The sequence below is a fragment of the Stegodyphus dumicola genome, chromosome 9 (genome assembly GCF_044657685.1).
Source record: "Stegodyphus dumicola isolate Sdum_Otavi_A_Nest chromosome 9, ASM4465768v1".
Classification (NCBI taxonomy): Eukaryota; Metazoa; Arthropoda; class Arachnida; order Araneae; family Eresidae; genus Stegodyphus; species Stegodyphus dumicola.
The window spans coordinates 104873862-104895801 of NC_140776.1; the positions used below are offsets into that span (position 1 = coordinate 104873862).

General features: G+C 31.9%; 1 protein-coding gene across 3 annotated transcripts in view; it reads right to left on the bottom strand.

Moving 5' to 3' along the window:
• The window catches only part of LOC118200808 (TRAF3-interacting protein 1-like), a 90048-nt gene that overhangs the window by 49985 nt on the left and 18123 nt on the right, over window positions 1–21940 (bottom strand). For all 3 annotated transcript variants that reach the window (XM_085823858.1, XM_085823857.1, XM_085823856.1), the window contains exons 5-6: window positions 18215–18316; window positions 8152–8538 (exon numbers count right to left, since the gene is read on the bottom strand). In XM_085823858.1, coding sequence (XP_085679984.1) covers window positions 8152–8538; window positions 18215–18316 — 489 coding nt within the window. The remainder of the gene's footprint in view (window positions 1–8151; window positions 8539–18214; window positions 18317–21940) is intronic.

Consider the following 21940-nt stretch of genomic DNA (forward strand, 5'->3'; position numbering starts at 1 on the left):
ATCTTGTGTGATTGTGAAAGAATTGTCAACTCAAGACCACTTACGTGCGTGTCTGACGATATTGAAGATCCCTTGCCTTTAACTCCAGAAAAATTTCTGCATGAAACTCCACAGTCGGGTGTACCTGATATTGACAATGCGGACAAAGAAAAATTGAGTAGAAGAGCGAAGTATCTCCAGAGAATGAGAGAATTGTTAAGAGTGAGATTTCGCTCTGAATATCTAGGGCAGCAGTCTACCAGAAATTACAAAAATAAACCTCTCTCTGTAGGAGAAATTGTCTTGCTGGAGGATCAAAATAAAAACCGTGCATATTGGAATTTAGCACGCATTATTCGAGTGATCCCTGGTCGAGATGGCAACATAAGAGTTGCTCTTGTAAAAAGTAATAATTCAGAGTTCTTGAGACCAATACAGAGATTGTTTAGATTGGAACTGGATAATATAATAGGTAATACTCAAAATGAGCAAGTTCCTTTCACCACCAGTAGTTGTAGAGTTGTAAAATCACGAATTATGTAATTCATGTCTTTGAGTTATTATGATTAATTTTTGTGCTATTATTGTTATATTATTCATCACTATTAATTTTGTTTTCAAGTAATATGATTTAAGTATTAAGTATTTTTCTTTGTTATATAAACCTCATTTATATTGATGTAAGTTTTATGTTTTGAGTGTGTAGCCATCCACTCAAAAGGTGGGAGAATTGTGGCGACACACTGCCTTTCTGTGGCAACCCTAAAGAATTCGTCTGTCATGAGGATCACGTGCCCAGATGCATCATTACGTCTACTTCTGCTTTTCTGTTTGATAGTTAGTTGCATTTAATATTTTGTAGAATTAGAAATGGCATGAAAATAAATGTTGGTGTTTTTAAAAAGTGTTGGCTCAGATTTTCGAACCTATGATTTACTTGTTAAGCAACAAGGCTTATTAGAAAAGATTTTTAAAAACATCAGCAGGATATCATGCAATTCTTGAATCTGTTGTTCATTTAGCTTATCAATTAAGGAACTGTTTTCTTTAATGTCCTCAAAATTGAACAATGTTGGTTCAGAGTCAATTGTTGGCACATTTTCCTCCATATCATCCATTTCAGATTCATCTTCTGCAATCATAAGGTTAACCGATTCTGCTCGCCTATGATAAGGTTTTAGCATGTTAACATGGTAGACTTGATTAAAGTCTTTTTTTCCTTCGAAACTCACAACATAATTAGTTTTGGATAATTTCTTCTCAACCTTCCCCAGACCTTTCCATTCAACTGCTAGTCTGTTTGGTTTATTCGTTGATACAACTAATACTAAATCTCCTTCAGAGAATTCTCTTTTAATAGCTTTACGATCGTACCACACTTTTCTTTTGGTTTGCATTTCCAGCATTTTATTTGTAGCCTCTTTGCACCTTTTTAATCGATTTATCAATTGAAAAACGTATTCAACAATATTATTTCCTTCGTCTTCAGGATTCATCCACTGTTCATATAATAATGTTACTGGTGTTCTGAGATTTCGGTCATATACTAATTCTGCAGGTGTAAATCCCGTAGTCTCATGTGTTATTGTTCTTAAAGCAAATAGAGCTGTGGGAAATTGCTTCTTCCACTCAGGGGCTGCTGATACATAAAACTTTTAAAATTTGTTTGATTGTTCGGTGAAATCTTTCAACAGGGTTGCTCTGCGGATGGTGTACTGAGCTTCTAGTTACCTTACTTTTATTTCAAATTTTTCTACAAATTCAATGGCTAGATTGCTCATAAAGGAGGTACCTTGATCAGTTTGTATTTCTTTCGGGAAACCCATTCTACTAAATATTTGTAACATGGCTTCAATTACTCACGTTGTGCCAATATTAGGAACAGGTACAGCATCCGGATATTTTGAAGCTACACAAATAGCTGTAATTAAATATCTATTGCCATTCGGTGTTATTAGTAAAGGACCGCATGTGTCAATGAAAATACTTCTGCAATAATTGGTACTAAAATCAAAGGTGCTTTGGCTTTATCATTAGATTTTCCCACTCTTTGACATGGATCGCAAGTTTTAACATACTCTTCTATTTCTTTATAGCAATTAGGCCAGTAAAAGTATCTTGTTAATCTATCTTTAGTTTTGACAACGGCTAAATGTCCAGATGTGCTATCATGACATAATGACTTTATTTGATCCCTATATTTTTCAGGAATAACAATTAATTCCCTTTCATTTCCATTTTTATCTATTTTCCTTTTCACCAACAATCTGTTTTCTTTTACTTTGAAATCATTTGTCTTGCTGGAATTTTCATTTTTAGCTTCGTTCAGCAATGACGCTAGATGTCGGCTTTGATGCTGAGTTTCAATTAATTTCTTTGAATTAACATTAATCACTTTCTTAATTTCCTTGTCTTCCTCATCAGCTTGCAGTAAAATATCTTCGTCAGTCTCAATAAACGTCAGTTCTTCTAGTTTCTCCATTTCGATTTCTCTACTTCGATCTTCTTCATGAGATCTTTTTACTTGAGATTGTGTCAAAACTGCATTTATTTTTTCTAAATTTAAGACTGATTTATTTTTGAACAATTGGGCAGTTTTGTTACCCAATACATATCTGCCGGGATCATCTGTAACAACAGCTGCCTTTGTCTTTATATGACCAAGTTCGCAATTAATTTCAACTTCCGCTAACGGTAGACACACTAAATGGTCATCTAAAATATATTGTACCCAGACATCTTCTCCAGTCATTTTTGCGTTATCTATGTATTTCCGAGAAATAACATCAACAGTGGCTCCTGTGTCTCGAAGAATAGGCATTTCATACCCATTAACTAAACCGTTAATTGTATATGTCTCTAACAAATCATCATTCGAAGATAAGCAATTTACCTTTTCATTTGGTTTTAAGGAAGGACACTGAGGCTTAAAATGTTTGTGTGATCCACACTCGAAACAATGTGGTCGATATCTTTTGTCATATAAATTTTCTTGGTTTCTTGTTTTGAAATTGACATCTTTGTCGGTGATCTTTCTAGTATTTTAAATCATCCCATTTATCAGAATGCTTAAAATGAGGCAAATGCTCTATTTTTTTCACAAAATGATCCTTTGTTAATTTTCTCAGTCTGATTGGCAGAAAATTTAGGTTTTATTGTTTTTCTCACATCTTCAAAATCTTCAATTTTCTTAACCATTTCAGTAGGTGAAATGATGGTTGTCCATTAATCCATAAAATGTTCTTTGAAATCAGAAGTACGCTTTTTAATTTGATCAACCAGCATTAGATCTTTTAGCTGTTCAAAAGTTTTAATGTTTAATCCGTTAAACCATCCTTCTAAATAATTCTTTAATTCATAGTAGAAATCATACCAAGTACTTTCAGTAAATTTCAGTAAAATAGTTGTCGAAATTTTTCTGCACTCAATTTAAATCGTTGTAACAGTAAAGTTTTTACATATTGATACTTTTTCGCGTCCTCTTCTTGTTCTCTAGCAATAAGCTGAACAATGTCAGGAGGCAGCAATGAAATAAGTTGAGTCACTTGAATTTCAGCAGGTATATCCATTATTTTAGCTTGACGCTCAAACAAAACCAGAAATAAACTTATTTCATCTTCTTTAGGGTTGAAACGTGGCATGACATCGTGAATTCTGATTTTTAAAGGCTGCTCAGGTAACTACGTAGTTTCTATCAGCTGTGCTGTTGCAGCCATTGCTTCCAACTGAAGTTTCTGTAGCTCAAAGGCTCTAATTCGCTCTTCTTTTCTTTCTTCTCTTTTGCATTCTTTTTTTCTTTCTCTTTCTTCCCTTTCGCGTTCCTTTTCTCTTTCTTCTCTTTCGGGTTGTTCTCTTCTTTCTCTTCCTTCTCTTTCGCGTTCTTTTTCTCTTTCTTCCCTTTCGCATTCTTCTTTTCTTTCCCTTTCTTCTCTAATTGCAGCCAGTAGTTCTCGAGTAAACTCCTCATCATAACCAGAACTTTCAGTAATCAGTTTATGCAACTGAGCAATCTTAAATTCAGGTTTTACGGTTAAACCTAAATCTTCTGCTAGTACTTTTAAATCCCGTTTTTTACTCCTAGCTAAGAATGACATGTTGACACAAATTACCTCTATTAGGCTTCCTTTTGAAATTGGATCTAAAAGATCATACTTGTATTAAAAATGTATAATATCTGGCGAGACTTAATTTCTCAAACACGAAATTCACACTAACCAACTGGAGAGAATTATTTAAACAACTTCGGAGGGTTGGCTTAAAATAATATAATACTACGTCGGGTTGACGTTTTAACTCACTATTCACCAGTTTCGTTAGCTATAACTATATAAACACATTTGCCAGTTAGGCAATACAATGGAATTTTACCCACGTCAGTTTGACGTTTTTACTATCTATCTCCACACCTGGTTGGCGATTACAAAAACAATTTTTGCCAGTTTGGCAATACAACTTTTACAATATACAATCTGTAATGCGTCAGGATGATGTTACTATCTACTACATGCCTGGATCGCGAGAACTAAGAAAAATCTTTTGCCAATTCTGCAGTATAATCAAATCACACTACGTCAGTTTGACATAACTACTTATTTTCCATTTGCTTGCTTGGCAACAAATTCAAAAACTCAGCTAGCAGTTCTTTTTTTCTTTTTTATAGATGCCAGGATGACGTGCATATATCAATTATCAACAAAAAAATTCAATACAAATAAGAGTAAAGGCTAAATAATAATTTAAAATACTTTTCTACTACAAATATCAATTATAAATTTAAGCTGAATATTTTTAATGTCAGTTATTTTAAATAAAATCTTACATGATATAACTATAATTCTGAAACAAAGTATTAAAATTCAATAAAAGCTTATTTAAGAAAACCAAAAGTTAATCTTATCTTCAGAGATCATTAATATCCTGTTCTGTCAATTCTTTGCTGTGACACAAGCTATAGAAATACACAAGATAACCTTTGAATGATCTGCTTCAAAAATCTGGGTTTAAAACGGCAGACTTCTGACATACATTTCTCCTTGAAATAAACTTCAATTGGTACTACCAAATTTGTTCTAAAAAATTTCAGCAACTTTCTGGGATTAAGAGACCAGCACCATCGAAATTGATAATTGCACTCCTAATTTCCAGTATCTCGGTAGAACCTCCAATTAATTAAGACTGTAATGTATTTTGCAGTAATTAACAAAACAGGCAATCTTCTTAGTAGAACATAAATTTTATTTCTAGTTCATGGTGATAGATAATTTGAAGAAATTCTTTAGTGGCAAAACTTTTATACTACTACTAGCTGGTAAAAACTTCAGAATCTTAATTTTTAAAACAATTTCTCACGTTTCTGATCAACGGTTACATAATATATATATGACGTTGCCACTTCAACAATAAATATAGTTATTTATTAAATAAAAAGATATTATACCCTTATGAACAGAGTCAGTTTCAATTTCAAAATCTTCGACATTGGGGTCAATTCAACATTCACCCAAACTGTGGTCCGGCATTTACCAAAGAGGATAGTTCTTTGAAAATTGGCACTGGAAGTTCGACTGAGTGAGGCACTGAGCATATAGCTGATGGTAAATTATTATATTCTATTTTCCATTCTTTTATTACATTCTGATGTTTTCATTACAGAAAAATAGCAATCACTTGAGTGATTATTGGGCCTCGTCAAATCATAGGTATACCAAATGGAAATTCAGAATCATGAGCCCCTTACAAAGTGTGCAAGCAGCGTGTCGATAGTTTGCAGATACCATCATCCACATCTGCAAACTCTTGACACACTGCTTGCTTTGAAAGACCTTCGGGAGGACTTCCAAAACAACCTGAGACCTTTGGGTCACTTTGGGAGGAGACCATGATCTCGTTGACCATGATCGTTATCTTGATCACAAGTTTTTGCTTTAAAACAGGAAATATAGGCTTGTCTGACAAATGTATTGATGTTTATCTATTGACTGGAAATGGTAAAACTGCCACACTTTTAACAAAACGAAACCAGGGCTGTTTAAGCACTTATAACATGAACTAGCAAAGGCACACAGAAGGAAAGGTTTTAGTTCATATATAAATAAACACTAAACAATGCTAATCTTGTAAGACTTGCACTCCATATTGGAATGCACTTCATATTAACACACAATGTTGCAGTATAGTATCTCACACATAACTGAAGCAGTCTAGTCAAGTATGCATCTGCCACTGGTATCCTATGGCGTCATTCTTTTGGCACCAAATGGAGGGTTTATGTCAGACAATAAGAGAGAAGTTTTACTTTCTATGATCCATGCTTGATGCCACTAAGAGTGGTCACATTCACATAAGGTGTAGAGAAAAAAAACTCAACATGGTAGAAGAAAACTAACTATAGTTTTGAAATCAACTAACTATTTAACTCTAAATTAGCTCAATCTTGAACTCAACAGAAAATTGTGTTACAACAGTGTTATTATTATGTCTAATTAATTTACAGGAAATGCATTCGTGGGCCATGTAATATTGTTTTGGGGTGTGCAGGCTGCAGTTTGAAACCACTAACTTACAATATCATGAAATCAGCTTGGAAGAAATATGCCGAAAATGTCTTGCATGCAGAAAACCATAGGCATGGAACTTAATCATGAAGCTATAAAGGAGATATTACAGAAATATAAAAATGAGTTCAGGCAAGAAGAACTGAAGTGACAAAAACTAAATATGTCTTCAATATCTTTAAAGGAGGAAGAAGGAAGGGAAGATGATTTTAATTCTTTGATCCAGAAAAATGGTACAAATTGAGATAAACAGTAAGGTTTCATGGAATAAAATCACCTTGACAGAGCAGTTGCAAGAATGCAGAAATTACTTATACTACATAAATGACAAAAAATGCAAAAATGACAGTGAGAAATGAAGTGACCACAAATTGAAAAAACACAAAAATAATTTTTAATGAGATAGAGGTGCAATGAGCTTCAAGCTGAGTTGAGTTGCATTTAGAGAAAAAGAAGAAGCCTAAGAAGGCATGATGTTTTTGTGGAAAAAGACTCTCCATCCAAATGATAACATATTTCCCCTTTCTTTCCCTCACCACCTTCCATTAATATACCATCAATTCTCCTTCATGCAGGCATGATAAAATTAAATAAAGTTTTTGTCTATTTTTTGTTTGGCATTATATTTACTTTTTGTTGCCTTACAATTAATGATTTCCATTTCATAAACTTTTACACAAAGTGAAAATTTATGTAAACAATCAATCTGTGGTCCAGGAATGGATTTATCTATTTCATACGGTACTTATGTATTAGCACAATCAACAATTATGTATTGGTGAATTTTTCAGAAGAAAAAGAATGATGATATGTAAAAAGTAATAAATATACTTATAAATAATAATTTACTTATAAATGTAAAAAGTTATTGGTAATGATGTAGTACGTGATCTACCACTTTTATTTATTTAATTCTTAGAATAACACAATTTTTAAACCTGAAACTAAATAGAAATAATAATAAAAAAATGTGCGGGTTTTGATTTCTTTTGTTCTGCTGAAAATTTTCTGGCAATCATTTTGAGAACAGATTCAAAGGAAGTTCCCTTCTTAGCAATTTTGCAGCAAAATAGTGTATTTCTGGGAAAATGTTACCACAGTTTTTAACACTGTAAGCAAATTGCACAAGCATATATTTAAAAACTCTGTTTCAGACAAAAAGTATCACAATCTTGGTATAACATTATTGGAATCTGGAAGACAACAACAAGAACACATATGAAAATGGTGACATTTGTTGTTAAAACTGAAGAATTTGCATGTAAAGAATGTTACTCTTGCAATTGTCAGAGTTTGAACTTTGGTAATTTTTACTAAACTAATTGTAATAACAACTATGACCATTTACATTAATTCCAACAGAGAAAATAGTATCAATTTAAAAGTCTTTTGGGTGAGAAATGACATTCAGGAATGAATTACATTTGACAACTGAGGTTTCGCTGCATACATAATACTTTATGAAGGTAATGCAAATTCAATTCAAAGTAAAAAATATAAAAATACATTAAATAATAGAAAATACTTCATTTTAAATTATGTATTCCCCCCAAAAAAATACTACTGAAAGTGCAAATAATAAATTATTAAACATTTTTATTACTGCATACTCTCTTACTTTTTCTTGGGATTCTCCATTCATCATTGTGCTAGTGGATGGCACTTCATTTAACTGCAATTCAGAAATAACATTATTTTCCACATTGTTATTGGAATCGTTTATGCCTCTATCCATCATAGGTTCCACTTTCATTTCGTCATCTATCTGAACATCTTCCTTCAGTTTAGAACTTTTATCTTTTGTTTTTTTCGAATCGTCTGTTTTGTGCTTTGTTCTTTCACGAGACTTTTCCCTGTCTTTTCTCGAGTCTTTGGGTCTTTCCTTTGTTTTTTCCCCATCTTTACTCTTGGTTGTCTCTTTGCTTTGATTAGACACAGAGCTCTTTTTTGCAGGATCAATGGTTTTGGTCAGAGAACGAGTATGAGCTTTTTCATTTGCTCCTTTCTGGAATTTTTTCCCAAATTAGTTACAGTTCAAAAGACAATTGTTATTATATAAATGCAACACAAAAATAACATACATAACACATTATGTAATATATACAACAACAAAAAACATAATTAGAAGAGATTATTTGGATCAACATAAATTTTACATTAAAGTCGATGAAATATACAAATCAAGCCTCATTATCAGGTCATCCAGATAAAAAAAAAAAAAATCGCTTTATTTATTACAACAGATCCTCTTTTTGTCCCTGCCTCACTTCCTATACATTTTTCATATAATGTATATCAGTAATGTTCTGTTTTATATAACGTATATTAGTCCCAACCTCTTTTGGGTGTCCTGATACCAGATAGCAGGTCGCATTCAGACACTTGGGAAGAACGAAATTATTCATTCTCCAAAAGAAAGGGAGGTTTATTTTTCAGCCAAAATTTTTCTTTAGACTGCAACTATATTCTTACTACCCAAAAGTCTTACACTCAAAGGATCAACATTACATCGAACCGACACTGAATGAGGCCACATGGCACAGGATCAACAAGGATATAAATTAACTGTTATTGTATTTCTCTTGTGTTTTGAAAAAGTGATTTAAGTCTGAGATCTGCTTTCTACAGAACAACAAGCAGTGCATTATTTTCAAAATTATGGGAATCTACCATAAAAAAATGAAGTGGATTTTAAAGGAGCCAATGTCGCCAGCTCAATATGGCCAACAAAAGAACAGTAGGCTGGTAGAATTACCAGCAGGAAATTTATACTAACAGCATTTTAAGTATAGCTTCTGGTAAAATCGAAGAGCCTAATAAAAATAGTAGAAATCAAAGAAAGTCTTTTTACAAAGTGATCACTTCATGATCGTGAAAGCTTTTCACAAAATACGAAAATCAGCAAGTTGAATACTGATTATTTATTAAATAAAGAAGTGTAAGTTCCTTCAGAATTCTGCAGGGATGATGAGCACAACTTTGGAAGAATCTCTTCCAGTTTTTATAATTCAATGATAGCCAAATTTAAAAGTGAATGGGATAATATGCAGACCAATTTCCTCCAGAGTTTCAAATACGAGTGCAAGGAAATGTATCAGAAAACATCAATAAAAGGTTTATAAAAGTTTGGATGTTGTAAAAAGATATACATTTTTTATACACATTCTGTTATAACTGTGTAGGGTTTTACCTTTCTCAACACGCTGATGTCTACGTCCTGATTTTTCCCTCTGGCGCATTCATACTAAAAATCTCGACTTGCAAAAAGAACTATTCCTTTCTGTTTTACAAGTTCATTTTCACACTCTGTTCATTCCTGAGATTAATATTATTCTAATGCTATGTATTTATTTTGATTTATTAAATGTATTTATTCTGCACAAACTGATGTTTAATAATTACCTAAAAACCTCCAAACTGGAGAATTTGAACGTTAAGAACACATTTTTAGTAGTTTGAACATGATAGTAAATGATGAAACCATTGTTTCAATGCAAGCACCTGAAATCAACAGAATTTCTGTTAAAGTGCCATTCTGGAAAAACAATCCAAGTACACGGTTTCTAAAAATTGAAAGCTACTTCATAAACAGTGGGATAGCTGCCAAAACCACAAAATATATCATGGTGCAATACACTGAGACCAACATATTAAGTCAGGTCAGTAAGATAATTGATCCTCCTTCAGTTATTGATACATATGAAACTCTTACAATAAGGCTAACTGAAATTTTTGGACTCTGAAATTTAAAAAAAAAAAAAGAGAGAGAGAGAGATTCACCCAGCTGGTTTACTCTGACAAATGCATAAATTGGCTGAAATTTTGTCGGAACCATATTATTAAAATTTTTGTGGCTTCAGTGTCCTCCAGCCCAGATGCAAACCATGCCTCTTCTGGTATCGAATTTAAAACAAATTAGCAAGTATGGTTGACAAAATCTCTGACACCACAACTCCTGGTCAGCTTCATGCCATGTAAATCAAACTGAAAGTAACTAATGCTAATGATATAAGTGACGCTTTAGATAATTCGCAGAAACAAATATCCGATTTCAATAAAAAAGTAGATAAACTCTTTACATTGTATTCTCGCATTCAATCTCACTTTCGGGATCGTTCTAATTCTAGATCTAGATTCCTGCCCATGAATAAACAAAATGAAAAAACTTCCATGTGTTAGTACCACAGCAAGTTTGGTGAGAAAGCCATTAAATGCAACAATCCTTGAAAATCTAAAGTGAGAAACTAGAAGACCATGTGTAGCAGCAAATGATACAGGCAATGCAAATTTGCTTCAGAACGCATAAATTTTTTAGGCCATTTTATCCCCAAAATTGAAATTACTCTCTTACCAGAAAAAAAAAAAAAAAAAAAAATAAAGTAATTCAAGATTTTTTTAAATCAAAAACTGTTAATGAACACAGATGTTTTGTAGGAATACTTAATTTCTGTAGGCGATATTTAAATCTCAGTACTGATGCAGTTCAACTTCTTTTAAACAGAAAGTTGGAAAGTTGTAAGAAAAATGGCCAAACACCCTTAGATCACTAGACAGATGGCAGTTGGTTTAGGATGAATTAGTACGAAGTGCTTCCGAGTTCTGTAAACAGCTTTTCACACAAGCTACAAATTTAATGCATCAAGATCCAAAAAAAGAAAACTGACCTTAAGCGCAATGCCTCAGAAAAAGCCCAAGGGTTCCAGCAACTTAACATACAAACTTGGGAATCACTATGGTTCATCTCATGAAAACTATGTGATATTGTACAGAAATAAACATAATACAGATATATGATACAGATGTCATTTTGGTGATATTTGCCACTAATCATTACTTCAGATATCTGCTTGAAGGTACGAACTTTACAGTGTTCACAGATTATAAGACATTTACAAAAGCATTTTTTCAAAAGTATGACAAACTCTCCCTTTGATAAATTGATGAATTTAATTTCATAGGTCAGTTCTCTATTGATATTCAACATCTGAGTGCTGCAGAAAATGGACTAGCCAATGCTCTTTCTCGCTTCGAAATGGTTACTAATCTAATTCCTATTAACTATGACTCTATGTTGCAAGCGCAACAGAGTGACACCATACTCCAATCCTTTTTAAACAAAGAAAATTCAGTTGTTCAACTAAAGAAGTTAAAAATGCCTGAGAGTTTCACAGAACTACATTACTAGATTCCAACTGATAAAATCTGTCCTTTTGTTTCAGACAGTCATAGAAAAATTGCTTTTTTTAAGCTCTGCATAACCTTTCTCATTCTAGACCTAAAGCAATACTGAAGTTGCTCAGTGACAAATTTGTCTTGCCTGGAATGAAAAAGGGTGTCATGAAATTCGCTAAAACTTGCATCAGAATTCAAGAATGTCAAAAGGCTAATGTACCTTGTCATGAATACTCTTAATTACTTTTATAGTTCTAGATGAATGTTTTTTGCATATCAAAGTAGATTTGATTGGACCTCTTTTCTCATCTCAAGGAACGTTTTACTGACTGACATGCACTGACAAGTATACTCGTTGACCTAAGCCTATCCATTGAAAGATATGCAGGAAGAGAACGATGCCATTCCTCTTTATGCAGGCTGGATCTCTAATTTTGGTGTACCTGCGCAGATCACAACTGATTGTGGTAGTCAATTTCAAAGTGAGCTCTTTGGAGAGCCAGATAAAAACTTTGGTATCACTGAATCTATCAAGTGTGGCTCAAAATTCCACAGGAACAATTGGTACAATTTTGGCAGGATCTTGAGCAACATTCATGGTTACACGATAAGATAATTCTTAAGTACTAAATATTTTGCTGATTTGTACCCAAAAAGGCCTATTCTTACAACAGCAGAAAACAGTTACTCAAGGATGACCTCTTAAATGAGGTCTGACAGTATCTACTGAAAACATATTGTTCTGATCTGATTGGTACAAAATTTATGGCAGTGAGGAAATTTTTTTTTTTTTTTTTTTTTTTTTTAGAGGGAGCTAATTTTTTTTTCCCATATTGGTATGCTTCTCTTGCAGACATACCTAAATTTTTATTTCAAATAAAACTGGAGTTAAATAAGAGCATCAAAAACATATACTATACATTTAAAAGCAGATTGATTTAAAATTGAATCTCAAGGCATGAAGGAGAAAATATTTAAAATATTTCATATTCTGCCCCCTCAAATAAAAAACATTCCCTTATATTTTATATAGTTCCAACAAAGGGAAAGTATACAGGTGTAAAATGAAATCTACACACCTAGCAATATATGCCTAGTTTAAACTGACATTCTAATACTACATAATTACGTCATGTTTTGTAGAACATATGCAAAATCAGGATATGACACAAATATAGCACATTAGTAGAACATGTTATGCTAATATTCCATATCTATCAACTTTGAAATACGAATAACTGAGAGTTTCTACAAGGTTTTCATGCCGCATGATTACACTACTTCAAAAAAACTCGAAATTGACTTAAATTCTTTTCATGATACATGACTCAGGTTACTCAACTATTTTTAATATGTGTTATGTAGAAAAAATGTCTGAATTTTTTCGCTAAGAAAAGAAATAAGGGTAATTGTAATTATTTGGGAAAACTGGAATTATTCTAATCTATTTTGTTTCTTTGTGCTTTGGGGTTAATAGTTTTATTTTGGTATTTTTCCCTAAATTATTGATCTGAAAACTAGTGCTTCAATGCTAATTTTTGTTTGCTAAATTTAATTGGAAAATTTGTGAAATAGGGAAATAATTTGTACATGCAAAATCAGGAGAGTTAACGATGCAGATTTTTGCTGTGTCATTCTATTCTGCAAAATACAGGAAGCGGAGAATGTTCTCGAAGCTTTATCCATTGTTTCTTATCTTAAGGGGGGTTAGTGTATGTGTTGTCTTTCAGTAAAGGGTAAATGTGAAGTTCCGCGAGGAGGTAAACAAGTTTCGGCGAGGTGGTGTCCACTGTTGGCTACTAGTTTGACTAGCTGTGCTTGTGCAAAAGGTTGTTTTTGACTGATTTAGCAGAATAGTGATTTTAATCGTGTTTAGGGAATGCAAAATTCATAATTTCTGGTATCCTGGTTTTTGTGTGATCATGCGTAGGATTTCTGAGCGTTAGCCACTTGTTCCTTGGCTGTTAATGGTGTAGTAGCTTCAGTTATGCTCCCTGACTGTTCTTACCATTGGAAGTTTGGACAGTCAGACTTGATAAGCGATTGCTATGCCAATCAGGTAAATGTAGCTTTGGTGGAGCAGATGTTTTAGACACACTTGGTGTTAGGTGTAGTGTCGAGATGAATTTTTCTTCTACTTGAATCCAGTGGAGAGGTGTATGAATTAAATTTTATGAGCTGTTGAATGCTCAGCCAAAATTTTATGTGGAGCCTAGCATGAAATTAGTATCATCTTGTGGCACGTGTAGTCTGACCATATGAGCCAAGGAAGAGATGTATTTTCACCGAGTCTGAAAGCCTGGAGCATCTACTTGTGAAATGCTAATATAGGCACAGAAATGTTTCAGGAGAGTTTCCCATCAATATTGGTAACTAAGTGTTGTGCTAGTTATACCAGTGTGAAATATCCCAAATGTTCTTCATACACATCTAATCACTGTGCTTCCCGTATGTGTTTCAACACGGCGGATCTGGCGATGCCTCTTGACCTTTTTCCTGGACTAGACATCTCAACCTCGTGCGTCTTCCTTCAAATGCTCTCATCAGGTTTTTTCTGGAGGAGCCGGATTCTCATAGGGAGATTTTTTTTATACAGCAGAATCGCCGGCCTAGGCTTTGTTCCCAACCCATCGAAGGACCTGTTTTCATCTTAGCACTGGGCATCATCAGCAAGATTGGTTCTCCTACATAAGCTTCTTTTCTTTCTTTTTTTTAATTGTCTTAGTTTACATCTAATCTGATTAACTGTTAAAGTTTTGTATGAATGAGCAGCTGGAATTTTCTTCACTATCTTTTCTTGATGTCGGTATCTTTGACATTAAATTAACTGTTAGCTTGAAATGAACTGTTAGACAGTTATTGAAAATATCATAAAAATATAAGTAGATGTTCAAGTAGCTTAATTTATTAGAATGAAGTGATAATGCTAGATAAATGTAATCAGCTTTTCTGTGCCAGGAAAGAAACTGAATACCCCTTACTTATGTGGAGATATGATTTTCCTTAATATATGTTCTTTTTATTTTTGTTACATAATAGTTAACCTAGCACATAAAGTTAAATTGAATAAACAGATTAATTACTTAAATGCTCCGTTTATCATTTTGTCTTTCTTAATACGGTTGTTCACAGAAGCACGAGCCCTAAGATAACACAATGCATTTGTCCCATAACATTCGGTCTTAAATTTGAGTTTGTTGAAACCGACCTAAATATAGATTATAAGTTTAAATTAGAATTACGAAAAATACGTTTCTGGTAATTTTCAAACCATCTGAGATTATTTTTTTCCTAAGTCAGTGCCATGGTCGTACAGAACATACGATTCTGATGGAAAAAAAAGAATTTTACCTTGTTCTCTATCTTATTTCTTTTCATTACTTTTGCCAGAAATTTTAAAAATAGATTTACATGCTTTCAAATTAAAAGTTAGTAGCACTGTCTAACCATTTCATAGCTTACTAGCAGTTTTTTTGCCTTCAGACTAATTATACTGCCTTTATAAATCTGGCAACTGAAAAGAAATACACTAATCCTTGAAATTTTGAAAAAAAAAAAAAAAAAAAAAAAAAAAAAAAAAAAAACACCATTAGTTAGTTGAGCTGTTCTTTGTACTGAAGTAAGATAATATAAACTTTCGAATCGAATAATAAAAAAAGGCCAGAAAAAATTTTTAAAACAAATTTCTGGCCTTTTTTTTTTTTATTATTTTACATATGACCCTATTCATTTAATTGAATATTTTTGTAACAGAGTATTCTTCTTTTTGTAAACATTTTATTTACATGTTTGGATATCTTGAATTTATTATTATTAAATACTTAAGTAATTTTCTTTCACTTTTTTCGTTTTTAAAATACTGTATTAAAAAAATTTACATCATGTAGGGTAATTCTCAAACATGCCTACAGGTTTGCTTATTTTGGTACATTGATTATTAGATGAATAAAAAAAGTTCCTTTAAATTGCATATACCTGACAAGGACAAAACACAATGTCTGAACAATTAGGGAGAGAGATAAGCTAATTCACTCTCATAAGTCGGCTTTGTCTCACTGACCTTTCAAATGTTCATTTTCTTTTAATCCTCAAATTTTCATTTGATTTGCATTTAAATAAAAATCGCTTTACTACTACTATTAGCTAATGCTTGACAGACAATTTTTCTTTTTACTTCCATTCTTCACTTCTTTATGTTCATTTTATATTTTTTACAAATTAGTTCTTTTTAAATAAAATTTAGACTTTTGATAGGAGCATTTCCATTTGAATACTATTTAATTATATATTCTAAACTATTTGTTTTATAGCTAATTTCTTTCTGCAATTTTCTTACATGTTTACACAGAAAAAAATTTTGAGTTGTGAAGGAGAGATTTATTTTATTTATGAATGTACTTTTAAACACAATAAAGATAAAATAAATAATTATACTATTGTGTGGCTAAACATAGCTATGTATCATACTCATTTGGAGCAAAATTAAACACAAACATTAACTTATTAAACACTGATTGAATCTTCATATACATTTCCACAAATATTTACAGTAGATTAAAACACTTCAGAACAAATCAAATCGAATGAGAAAAATTATGCTGAAAACCACTAAAAGTAAATGATTTAAATTTCCACAATTTCATTAATCCAATGCATTTCATTTATTGTTTGGTACTTACATATCACCCCATCAGCCATGAAAGTGTCACCAGGCACCAAAATTTAGCAACAGTTATGGATATGCATCATGTCACTACATACTCATAACATCTGCACTTTCATCTGATGTAATTTTTATCGAATCTCTGTAAGCCCTCTTTTATTTCTGTTAAGAAGGATATAAATTAACTATTATTGTTGTACAGTCAAAAGTCGTTAATTCGGACACCCATAATCCGGACGTCAAAGCTAAAAACTTTCTGTGCATGCGCCGTGTTGGCACATGCGCACAGGCGTTTTATGCGCGCGCATAAGACCTTCACTACTGCGCATATGCGTGTGCGCATGTGCAGAATACGTTTTCGCCTGCACGTTTAATGTATAAAGGACGGTGTAAGCTAAAATTATCTAATTATATATTTCAGTTAATGTTAATGATTGCGTTGTTCCTTAAACTTCGAATTGGATCCCGCTTATTATTTTTTGCAGACTGTAAGAGCAATTTTATAAAAGTAAACTTGAACTTTCGATTATGTCAAATAGAATTTCCGATGCTGGAACTTCCAAAGGATCTACAAAACGAAAGTATGTTTCGATGTCCAACAAACAAAAAGTGGAATTGCTGCAAAAAATGGATAAAGACATGAAGAATGTGACAGAGAGGTTAGTGAAAACGAAAAAATTTCGATTGACAAGTTAGTCGGTATTCTCGGCACAGCAATTAACGGGACTTGAACAGCGGAACTTTGCAACTGAACAAGAAATTATGTCTGTTTATAGAATTAAAGAGAAAGCATTATCACATAAAACGAAGGAACTTAAACAACTTACATTGAAAGAAATGTTTAATAAAGTAAACAAGTAAATATTAAGCTTTTTGTTTGTAAATTGTGATACCCTTTAGATCATAATTGCTCTTTATTTCATAAATTACGATTTCATATTTTTAATTTTAGAATTTCTGCATGCCATCTTACGAGATTTAAACTGATGATCTATAATCCGGAAAAATCGATAATCCGGAATCGAAGTTCCGATGAGTCCGGATTAATGACTTTTGACTGCATTTACTTCTGGCATTTTGAAGAACATGAGTTAAAGGGGTGCAGAATCATATTTGTGACTACACTCCAGTATATTACAGCTCACCAAAAGAATTAACATTTTGAATGCGAAAAGAACAGCTAGCTGACAAAACAACAATAGATTGGAACAATTATTTGCAAAATGTTTGTACTCATAGTGTTTTAAACATAGCATCTGGTAAAATTCTGGAGCAAACTGTTGCTCAGTTATACTTTATATAAAGTTTTAAATTTATGAAAGCTCTGAATTATTTACATATTTAAAAATAAAATTTGGAAAAGATTTTGATTTTACAGGTTCTACTGATTAAAGAGTCTATATTTCCCAAATCTGGAAATTCTGAATTTGAGAATGTAAAAAATCTGGATCTGGTTATATCTGGAAGACAAAAAGGCCTCAGGACTGAATCCTGTTGTCAAACATGGAGGTGAAGGTTTAAGTCTGATGTTTTGCAACCTTTCATAGAGAAAATTTAGTTGTTATGGGAAACCCCCCCCCAAAATTCTAAATTCATACCTGGGGAAAAAAAAAAAAAAAAAAAAAAAAAAGAAAGAAAGAAAGAAAGAAAAAGAAAAGTAATAATAATTATAATAAAAAATAGAAATAAAATAAAATACCTTAAATAACTTTCATATCCCAAATAAAAGTATAATGTTTTCAATTTCAAAAAAAAAACTTCTACTTCACCTCCAAAATCATAGTTATTAAAAGCACCTAAAACAATAAGCTATTTATTAATAAAGTATAAGAAATGCTGATCTTACTGCACGTTTATCTACAGACATTCGACGTTCTTTCGGCACTTTTGTTGGTGATCCCTGTATTTTTTCATTCAATACTTTTTCTACAGCTTCTTTGCTATCAAGCTGAAAGAAAATTATTAAATGTTCATTTAAAGTATGTTATAGTTGTGTGATATAGATATTATATTACACAGATATTTTCCCATTAAGGGAGCAGCAGTTGTCTCAAAGATAAATAAATAACATTAAATAGTAAAAACATCTTTGATGGTATATTCAAGATGTGTTGTTGCTTAAAGGCATGACAGTACACAAATATTTGAGAAAATTTATGAAATATTTGAAAACATAAAAACAGGTTCTTGAAATATATCATTTTATTGAACCAATTCCAAGTTCAGAATTCTTTCTTCACTTGGCATGATCAATAGTTACAGCCCTATTCAATCTTGCAGTTAACAGAATAAAATTTTTCACTATAAATAATTCCTTCTTCCTGAAAGAATTTAACAGTAACTTCCTTGGCGATTTCTAAATCATAAAATCCGTACAGGTTTCCTCATCAAAATCATCTACAGCACTCAAGATGATATATAAATTCAAGTCTTATACTCATGCTAATTTTAGAAAGAAAAATGGGTACTTTCTGATTATCGCTTCCATGCCAAAATGTTACAAATGTGCTAGCAATTTCGAAGAGAAATGTATATTTAGGTATCCTTACATCTATTTTAATGATGTATCCAATGCCCTCATACAACTGTAACATACTTTAAGTGAACTCAAGTGAACATATTTTCATATCCTTCTTTTTCCATACAAGATGCACACAATTCTTGGCGGTAATTACACCAGTTGATAGTAGTGTTTTTCATAGAATTTCATGTGTATATTCCTCTGTCCAACAACAAAGCAAACAACTGTCATAAACAAGATATGGTCATCTTCTAACCAATTTTTGACTCGCATTCTAACAATTTGCAATTTTTTACACTGGATTTCCATAAAATTTTGTTGTTTAAAAAGTACACTGCGAAAAAAAAAGGGGGACATTTCTATCTCTCCCATTCTACTGGGTCGATTAACGAAATTCAAATTGCGTTTTTCATGTCTTGAAAGCACAACTTGGGATATATATTACATTTTATATGTAGCACTATTCAAACATAGGTATTTTGACACAAAATCGGACTTTTTCTGAAATAACATACCAAATTTTTTACATATTTTGATTCTACAACTCAAATTATGCCTAAATACTATTAAATTTTGTAAAATTTGCTGCGAAATTTACGGAGAAATTAAAAAATTTACGTTGCCACTTTTTTTCAGTTTGTGCCAAGAATAGTTCATTTGGCGAACTTCTTAATATATGGCAACCTATTTTCCTTTCACTTTTTACATTGTGCGTGAGCAGAAGAAAAGTGACTCTGTTTCTTCTTTCAAATAATGTTCTTTATATTATATTTTTAATTATAATTTTTATTATTTTAAGTAATTTTTTTTCTTTTTTGAAACTAATTTTAATTGTTTTGCATAGTTTTTCTCAACCATTTAAAAATGAGCAATGGCAGCACTCTACCGGGGGGGGGGACCTTTTTATCTCCTGTGTGCGGAACTGTGTATCGGAAATTCTAAAGATATGCTCATTTTAAAATCATTTTGTGACATTGCTGTTGAACTGAATTTTATGGCTTAAGTGCAAAGAACATGATATTTAATAAATAAAGCTAACACACAAAACATTAAAAAAAAGGGGGGATTTAAAATCCGAAAACGTTCAGATTTTAAAAAATTTTTTCAAATAGTTTTCTTTATTCTATATTTTTTATTTTTTAGTCATAGTTATTATTTTAGGTAATTTTTAAATTTTTAGACTTTATTTTTAATTGTTTATGTTGCATTGTCTCTTCAGATAATTGTTTTAAAATTTTCTATTCAATCATTCGAATTGCACATTTTAAATATATTTACTAATATAATTTTTTTAGAATTTTATTTTATTTATTTGAATTGTGTTTCTTTCGGAAAAATACTCTGTGGCCCAGAATAAGGTGCATTTGAAAACTGCATATATTAAAAGAGAAAATACAGTAAAGCACAGTTAACATGCCTTTTAATGTTTCGTTCAGAAAAGATATATAAATAAGAGAGATGTATATCCGACATTTTAACTTAGGATGACTTGCATACATTGCTTTAGCCAGTTTTATCATTGCTTTATACAATTTTATCTTCCTACATTTAGTTTCTTAAGATGTTAGTCATATTTTAGTCAATTTTTTTTTTTCAGATCGCAAGAATCAAATATCACAAAATTTAAAAAATTTTAATTAAACAAAATACTAAATTTTATGCAAAAATTTATTTTTTCTTCTTATTGGCTTGCTCTTTTTTTTTCAGGCATTCTGCAAGTAGAATATTACTAAAAGCATCCAACTTTTCAAAACATCTTGCTATTTCTGACATTTTAAATAAAGTTATTGCCTTCCATTTCATAAGGGCCCACAAACTGTTGAGTGGTTAAGGTCGCTGAACACTGGCAGTTCACTCCGGAGTTCAAATCCTGGCAAACGGGCTGATTGCTTGGGCGTTTTCATGATTTTTCTCATGTGTAATGTGTATATGAGCTGGTTTTATTTAGAAAGTTCTTTGTGAAGGCACTCCTCCTCTTAGGCAGATAGCCCTGCTTTGCCTTAATAATCCAATTCAATCCATTTCATCAGTATCTGGTCACAGCCTTTATCAGTCTTTAGAGGGTTGGCATTTTGAAGGCATGAGATGAAAGGAAAGACTGGTTTTATCAAGAGGGAAAACGTCTTTAGATTAATCTTAAGATTTAAGTCCTTGGATAAATTCCCGAATCTTCAAATAATTCGGCTGAGAAATCATGGGATGCTCCATTTATGATATGATATGATGTTCTATGACAAAATTTTAATTCATACAACCATATAGTCGAAAAACCAGTCCCTGTTCTCTTTAATCTGCAATGATATCGTTTTTATCTTACCGATATCTGCCAGCACAAACTCAATTGCTGCTACTTGCTGGTGTACACATCCAAGTGTTTTCTCTTTGAACACCTAACTTCCTTAAAGTAGGTTACCCTTTAAATTTTTACTTTTTTCCCCACTAATTTCCTTCTTTTCTTCTACATTTGTTTTCAGAGCTGACACAAGAAAAAAAAGATATTTCAATTGTTGCATTCTTGACAAATTTTTTAAAATATCATTTGCATGAAATGCGTTTCAGCTGAAGCCTGCTTTTCATTTTCTAGACATTTTAACTATAAATGAAGTTTAAAGCAAAGTCGAAAAGATAAATGTTAAAAGATTTAAATTAAAGAATTAAAAATTTTTTGTTAAATAAGGAAGAAATAAACCACTTCAGCAGTGCTTATCCTGTATCACCGAGTAACCTGATTCTTATATCGGTTGCAAACAATCTAAATCATATTATTTAGAGTTTTTAAGCTTAATAATTTCTATATTAAAGAGCATGTTTTTTATATAATATATAACACGAGAGAAAATTACTACTTAAAACATTTTAAGAGAATTAATGTAAAAATTTGTATTTATATATATATTTTTTTAAAGCTGGGACATGACCCCAAACTGTCAACTTTCTGTTTGCTTAAAAACATTGTGAAAATAAACATCAAACAAACTTTCTCAATTTTAGACAATTCAATTTAAATGAAGTTAAAGTAAAGCAACACACGATAACACGGCAAAGATAAAA